General features: G+C 34.4%; 1 protein-coding gene across 1 annotated transcript; it reads left to right on the forward strand.

The window, feature by feature from the left end:
• The first annotated feature begins 1,233 nt into the window (after positions 1-1,233).
• LOC107790384 (uncharacterized) lies at positions 1,234-6,976 on the forward strand. Its single transcript, XM_016612306.2, has 6 exons — positions 1,234-1,601; positions 2,123-2,313; positions 2,425-2,470; positions 3,480-3,562; positions 3,653-3,769; positions 6,486-6,976. The coding sequence occupies exons 1-6, from the start codon at positions 1,367-1,369 to the stop codon at positions 6,555-6,557; spliced, it is 744 nt and encodes a 247-aa protein (XP_016467792.1). The 5' UTR covers positions 1,234-1,366; the 3' UTR covers positions 6,558-6,976.
• Positions 6,977-8,062: the final 1,086 nt, after the last annotated feature.

Consider the following 8,062-nt stretch of genomic DNA (forward strand, 5'->3'; position numbering starts at 1 on the left):
TGATTTTGAATTATGATGATTTGGGTGTTTAATATTTGAAAATGTATTGAACATTTTAGCGAGTTTAGAGAAGTCTAGCGCCGGGTAAATGGGTCGGTCAAGTAAAGTTCGTCATGTGCGTGCTAAAGTCCAAGTTCCGTACACAGTTTTTGTTGCTAAAGTTTTCTAAATATGGAAATAATTACTATTAACTATTTGGTTTACAGTGTATAAGCTCAATATTATTATTAATTTTAAATTATTATGCTGAATTGTTATACAAATACCAGGCTAGATTTAGTATTTATTTTTTTAGTGGATATATTTCTGATATTGTATAACAAAATTGACGCAATTTTATATGAAAATAGTATGTTATTTTATATTTTATTAGTTATAAAAGGAAAGGAGTATTACTTTTTTTTTTCCTCAATAGGATTATCAAATTTTTGAAATAAAATGTACTCCTAGATAATTAGACAACTATACATAAAAAGCACTAACGCTGTATAAATCACTTCACATTTTCTTTTTTGCAATTTATAATTAAAAATATAGTGGGCGTTTGGACAAAAGAATTGTAAAATTAAAAAAAAATGAATTTTTTTCAAGTGAAAATGATATTTGAAAATTAGAGTAACATTGATATAATTTTTGGTTGTTTTTAAAGTTTTGTGAGTGATATGAATGAAAATTTTGAAAAATAACTTTTTGGAGTTTTTTAAATTTTTGAAAAAATTTCAAAATTCATTTTCAAGTGAAAATTGAAAATTTTATGGACAAACATTGATTTCGAAAAAAAATAATTTTTTTTTGGAAAAAAGTGAACTATTTTTTTATGTCCAAATAGATTCTTAGGGCCCATTTGGACATAAAATTTAATGGAAGATTTTTCCAAAATTTTTTTACTTTTTTTCGAAATCAGCATTTGTTAATAAAATTTTAAATTTTCTCTTGAAGATGTATTTTGAAAATTTTCGAAAATTTGAAAAACTTCAAAAAAACTGTTTTTCAAAATTCACTCAAATCACTCATAAAACTTGAAAAACAAACCAAACTGAAATTTATGTCCAAACATAATTCTAAATTTCAAATACTATTTTCACTAGAAAATTTTTTTCTCCATTTTTTCAAATTTTACAATTCTTATGTCCAAACTCCTAGTTAGTAAACAAATTGCTTTATACTTTGGGAAGTGCTTTCGTCACCGGTTAGCCCACAAGCTAAAGTGCGCATCTGCTTTCAAGCTAAGTTGCGCCTCTTTTGGTGACGTATTCTATTCCTAACCACACCCGTGAGCTTATCCTCAGTCTCACATCTCACAACCATAAATCAAACTTTGAAACCAACCAAATGACCAAATCCCTATTTGTTTCTGTGAAAATCCATGGCGCTGAGTTCAGCTTCTTCTTCATTTACAAATCTAAGTTACATTCCCTTCCAATACAAAAACCCTAGATTCCCTACAACCTCTGTTCCTTATGCATTATTGAACTTAACCTCTTCGTCTGACGATTATTCAAAGCGTTCACTCCGCATTACAGCTGATTCTGCTCCCAAAGCTCGATTCATTGCCCGACGTAAAGAATCTCTATCCGTTAAGCAACTTCAACGTCCGCTAAGTAAGTTTCTAGAACATCCTACTCTTTTTTTTCTTCTGTTTATGTAGTTAACTCTAATTTCACAAAGTATATAAATTTAGAGTTGATAGTCTAAAGTCATTGCAGTGGAAGGGTCATGGTTACCGCCTTGAAATACAATTTGTTTTAATTTATGTGAATCTATGAAGTTTAAAAAAAGAGCGAAGACTTTTGTAACTTGTTGTGTTAACAATGTCATAACATTTGTATGGTCATACGAAACATGCCGTAACATTTGTGTGCTTATGAAAGTTGTCACTAAAGGGTAAAATGAAAAATTTAAGTTAGATTATTTCCAAATTTAGAACAAGGTCATTATTTTTTGGAACAAAGTAAAAAGAAAATTGGGTCACATAAGCTGGAATGGAGGGAGTACTATCGAATAATTTGAATCATATAACTTCTGTTAAATTGAGATGTAGTTGAACCATTGTTTGAAGCAGTGAGTGTTGGTAGTGTTTTGATTCTCTGAGCTTTTCTTTTTAATTTTTTTGTTGATTTAGTGGAGTATATGAGCTTGCCGGCGAGCCAGTACTCGGTGTTGGATGCGGAGAGGATTGAACGAGTGGATGATAGTACATTCAGGTGTTACGTGTATAGGTTCAAGTTCTTTGCATTTGAAGTGTGTCCTGTTTTGTTAGTTAGAGTTGAGGTGCAGCCTGATGGATGCTGTATCAAGCTGTTGTCTTGCAAGGTATTTTGCAATTTTTATGCTCGATAATGGATTTTCCAGTTGCTTTAACTTTTTTACTAATTTATGGCCATCTAATCATGTTGTAATTATTTTTATTCTTCGAATTCTCAGCTTGAGGGATCTCCTATTGTGGTCGCCCAAAATGATAAATTTGACGGTATGTAGTCTTTAAGCGCTATTTCTATCATTTTGGATATTTGTGCGCGAGTCTCTTTATAAGTGGAAATGTGCTCGTGTTCAAAGAACAATTTTTCAGTAAGATCTTCAAAAGATGCACTGGTTCAATCGGGCTGCAATTTCATTTGTTTGTTTTTTATTGGTCCATAAAAGTGAAATAATGCAGTTAGATTACTTTTTCTGGGTGCAACTTGATGCGCAATCACTTTGATTTGGATATTGCTGAATATCTTTCTGCGAGAACATTCTTCTTAGAGGTGTCGTACTTTCGCATTTGCGTATAAGTTCTCTGGGAATCAAAACAGGGAACACATTTGATGAAGAAATAAAATATTGGCGAACAATGTAAGTTTCTTTATCCTATTAACTAGTCATGAATGTCTACATAAATCCAATCAATCCTTTTTTCCGACATGCCATTTGTAGAATAAATGTACGCAAAATCAGAATAATATAACTATAATGTAATCTTAGTCCCGTTGCTTATCAAAAGGAAAACAAAAACTCCTGATTTGAGGGTGGCTGCTTTAGTACTGTCAGTTAAGTGTACGTTTGTTACTTTTCTTCCCTTAAAAGCTGAAATAGCTACATTTGTCCTCCTCTTCAAAGATTGGATACTTTCATACTATCGGAAAGGTGATGCAGCATAAGTTAGCTTTCTTGATTTAAGGTAAATCTATGATTCAGTGAAAACCCAGTTTCAACGTGTTTCCTAAACTTCCACTAAGCTGTTGGTAAAAGGTTTCTGTTGAGAACATTTGTAAAAATAATTGACGTAACATGATTCAATTCAATATGTTTTTGTCTTCAGTTTACTTATTTTTGACGAATTACCTTGAGTGGTCTCTTTTTTCGTCGGCCAAAGAACTTGATGTGACAAGTTGTCATCTGCAATAATAATTGCTCTCTTCGTGCGTGTGTCGAATCTGAATTTTATTACATAATTCTTTTCAGGAGTGCTTTGACACTGATTTGGTATGGGCATGCAGCTTCTATGGTGAACAAAATATCGTATGATAGCGGGCGAAGAGACTCACCTGTGCAGCAGCTCACTTCAGATGCTGTTATTGAGGTACTGGCTGAGCTTCTCCGTGTCGCAATAAGAGTAAACACATTACAACATTGGTTAGTTTGCATCGCTTCTGATCGATTCTTTATGCAGGTTAACATTGAAATTCCCTTTGCATTTCGAGCAATTCCAGTGCAGGCAATCGAATCAACTGGTGCTCAGGTCCTAGATCAGATACTGAGGATCATGCTTCCTCGGTTTATGGCACAGGTTTGTTGGTTTATTGTCCACTTAACTTTTTCTTCATAGTCTGCTTTCTGTAAATTTTGTTCTTGTACTATAATTTTATAAACTATTGGCAGCTACTTTTCTTGTCATTTCCCTGCTCCAACCCTCTAAATGCTAGAGTCCCTTCCATTAAGGTGGTATTTGAATCTAATAAAAGACCTCACACTGTTTTACCCTTATTGTTGCCCATCTCACTTTTATATTTGTCTCTAGTATCTCTTAAATTTTTCACTGTGGTTTATTGTTACTTCCCTTTTTTTCCATCACCATCCTTTTTTCTTTTTTCTGATCAGTAATGATATTTTATAAATGGTATAACAGCACTAAGACAGTGTGTTAAAAATTACAAAGTGTGCTATGCCTCGATCCTATCTAACATGGAATCTACATCGTTTACAAAAGCCACGTTGCACCAAAAAGCTAACAAAGAAATACATTTCTGTTTAAGACTATTTATGTTGCTAACTTTGCCTTCAAACATTCTATTTTTTTCATCACCATCTTCCTCACATTCTTCGTCTTTTTAACACAGAGCAACTATTTTCACAAGTCATTATTAAACCATTACAGAAAGTAACAGGCACAAACATAATCGATTATCCGGTTGTGCTAACTCCATATGAGGCTGTACCAGGAGGCATGCAGCTGTCACTTCCTTATGGTACTAAGATGAAATACGGAACTAGTATATCCTTTTAATTGATGGAGAATGACCATCTGATTGGATTCACCAAAAGTTGAGATTACAATGTGGATACATCTTAGCTTATTAGTGAATCTGTCTCAGTTTATGGATTTTCTGGATTTGTTAGGTGGGCTGTAGGGGATGATTTCTGTTTCTGGGATACTGTTTGTACCTTTTTGTACCACCTTGGTACCTGATGAATAAAATTTACCTTATCAAAAAAAATGTACTAAGGTAATGTACGGAACTAGTATATCCTTCTAATTGATGGAGAACGACCATATGATTGGATTCGCTAAAACTTGACATTTTTAATGTGGATACATCTTTCTGCTTTTGCTTGGACTGAGGCGATGTTGATATGTTTATTCGCTTTTATCCTTTATTAGTATTTTAAAGCACTTAATTTGCTTAGACTTCTCTTCTTTGTAACTTTGTGTGGGTATATTACTGCCTTTCCTAATGCAGTATATATGAGATCGTTTCTTTGGTTTAAATAGTTCAATGGAAAGGTAGTTTTTATTGTGTAGTAGGCCCTAGAAAATTTTCTTGTCCATCAAGAAAGTTTTGATAAGAAAATAAGGAAAATAGACAGATAGGTGTCATACAGAGGAAAGAAGAACAGAAGAAACAGAAAAGTGCCGCCAAGATTGAAAAGGGGGGGGGGGGGGATAGCGTTGGTTTTTATAGGGGATAGCGTTGGTTTTTATAAAAGTAAAGGAAAATGGTTTCTTTTTATTCTTTAGATGTATTTCTTTTTTTTGTTAGGTAGGTAGAGGGGTTTCTATTTAAGTTGTGTTTAACCCAATGAATGTTCTAGCATTAAGTTTAGGGCGTTGGAGGGAGAACTTCCAAAACATCATAGTTTTCAAAGTACCGGGAGGGGAGGGGGGAATCGAACGCACGTGGTATACAAAAAGTAGAGGACCTACACAAAATATGGGTCTCTGAAATGAACCAACTAAAAAAATTAACAGGAACCTTGTGGGTGCACAAAAAGAATGACAAAAAACAAAAGGCATGCCTTAACTATACAAACTTGTTTTTCATCTGGATATCGAAATTTTATATTGAACAGAAGCCAGCCTGATCAACAATGTTAGTCATTAAATAAAATATTAAAAAACAAAGCTAAAAAGTAACGATTTTTAGACCAGTGATGCTTTAGAGCCAGAGCCAGAGTTATTTCTCTCTTATCTCACTCTTCTCTCTGACTTTCACCACTAAGACTTTGGGAGTGTGACAATAGGATTTCACTAGGCAGCTGAACTTCACCAGACAGACCTCTAGCTTGAACCGGGTTTGGGTTCTGAAGGACCAGTGTTAGTGATCAATTAACTCGGTTAGATTAGGTAACGAGTCTAGTGGTATGGATTAAGATAAAATGACATATTGATAAAACTGAGTAGATAAGTAGGTACTGTATAATCACCCCCATGGTTTTGGTCTAGTGGTGAGAGTGTAACTCGTGATGTGTGAGTTAGGCGCATGTCATGAGTTCGAACCCTGCCGCAGATTGTCCTGGTATTTAAGTAGAGAGGGGTAGAGGGGCAGGCTCATTATTCACCGAATTTTAGATGCGCCGGGCCCTTGAGGATTTCCCGGTTATCTAGAAAAAGGTTAGTACTTAAAAATCCAATCCAATGTAAACCCTAACAAATGGAGTTCTGGGTTTCTGCGAATTGCCTTTCACATAATTTTCTATGCTGTTGTTACTTGTGAATATTATGAGTGTGATTATACATTACATCATCAGCTGAACTCTACAGTTACTTCCACTTTTGGGCTTTAGCTGTAAAAGTGGATCTTTCCTATGTTTCAGAATTTGTGATTCTTAATTTTTAACCTAAGTAAGAATTTAAATCACTGTTTCTAATAGTCCTTTAAAGATGGCTTGCCCAATCTTTTGTATCGAAAATCTCTCTTTTTAAAAATAACTTTTTTGAAAATCTCTTTCACTTTTCCTTTGCTCTGTTCTCTCCCTTTTTTATGCGCTGTGTTTCTTGCATCCAGCTAGCAAAGGACTATCAAGCTTGGGCTTCAGGTGACACTTCGAGGCAGCCTCTAGGAACTGGTCAGATTTGAGACAGCAAGAATCATCATCCTACGCAAGTCTCGTTGATTGCTTCTGTAATTTGCTATTGCAAGAGAGCAGAAAGTTCTTTGGTGTCAACAAATATTCTCCGCCAGTTTCTCCCTGTAAAGCAGAGAGTTTGATTTTCTCGTTTTATGCTTAGTCAGTGGATTAATTGCAATACAGAATCTCAGTCCAGGCAAGTGATCCTGCCAAGCGCCAACCGTAAATGTGTAGAAAAATATGGATGGATAATCTGTATGTATTGAATTTTTGTTGCCAGATTACCTCTTTAGGCCCTGCATAAGAGTTGAATACTCATGAACAAAATTCTATCAAATGAGTTTCTTCATATATCTGGTGTAAGACAGTGAGGCTGACATTTATTTAGGAGTGGTCTCACCTCAGTTATCTGGACATGTTTTCCTTCTTTTTGGTGGCGACGTGATGCAGGGGTCAGTGTTAGATTCCTCTAGCTCTGGAAAAATTTATCCACACTTCGTGTTTACAGTTAACCGATGAACATATGACATGTTTTTTTTCTTATGCACTTTTATCATGGGTTCGAGCTGTGAAAACAGACTATTGTAGAAATGCAGGGTAAGGCTGTGTACGATAGATCTTTGTGGTCCGACCCTTCCCCAGACCCGTGCATAGCGGGAGCTTAGTGTACTGGACTGCCTTTTTTGCCCTTTTTATTGCCTCTATGATTCTATCTATCACTTACGGTAAATTAATGTGGTTGGTGTAAACAGTGTGTAGGTAAGTTTATTTTGCCATCTAGCTTTTGGCTGAAAGTCATTTCTGCAGTGGGCTCAGATTATATTGAATCATAGCTGGTCCATGTATATTTATTTTTCCCTCAACCAACTGTGTTTGATAATTTGCTCAGTTCTTTTTTTTTTTTTTGGAAATAGTAAAGGTTGTTATTTTCGTATGTAACCGCATGCAGAAAGTAGACTTGGATTTTCTTCTGTACGTTTATCGTATTCATTGAGAACTTGCGATCATAGTTACAAGTTGAAAAATTCATATGCATCTGATGTTAACACCAAATAAATAATGCAATATGCATGTAAAACTACGACCATTTAACTATGGTCAAGTGATATGTATTCACTTTAATTTGTAACTTTTATGATTAAATTGCTTAGTTTAGTGTAAACATTAATTAAGTTTGCTTATGGTGTTACACAAATAAATTTTAAAAAAGAAAAAAACTTGCTTAAAGAAATCTTATTCAAAGTTTGGTTGTGTAGAATACGATTCCGTCAGAGTCGCTTATGGTTTAAGCTCCATTTTGATTCTGCCTTTTATTGGTGGTGAATGTTGATTAGTCAATATTAATTTCGTTTAACTAAGTTGGTAATCCACCTTTGTCTTTGTTTATTTTCACTAATCGTTTACGCTTTCTTTTGCAAATGTAATAGGGACACGTAAGAGTGAAGTTTACTCCTACAATGACAAAATCATAGGCAATAAATAAGGCAATCAATATGATTTGAATCTGCATGGG

This window comes from Nicotiana tabacum, chromosome 11, assembly GCF_000715075.1.
Source record: "Nicotiana tabacum cultivar K326 chromosome 11, ASM71507v2, whole genome shotgun sequence".
NCBI lineage: Eukaryota > Viridiplantae > Streptophyta > Magnoliopsida > Solanales > Solanaceae > Nicotiana > Nicotiana tabacum.

What these genes read in the sequence shown, in the direction of transcription:
- LOC107790384 (XM_016612306.2), top strand. Translation starts at nt 1,367, where the DNA reads ATGGCGCTGAGTTCAGCTTCTTCTTCATTTACAAATCTAAGTTACATT. An exon ending in CCAAAATGATAAATTTGACG is followed by an intron (nt 2,471 to 3,479) that starts GTATGTAGTCTT and finishes ATGGGCATGCAG; the next exon opens with CTTCTATGGTGAACAAAATA. An exon ending in CTTCAGATGCTGTTATTGAG is followed by an intron (nt 3,563 to 3,652) that starts GTACTGGCTGAG and finishes TTCTTTATGCAG; the next exon opens with GTTAACATTGAAATTCCCTT.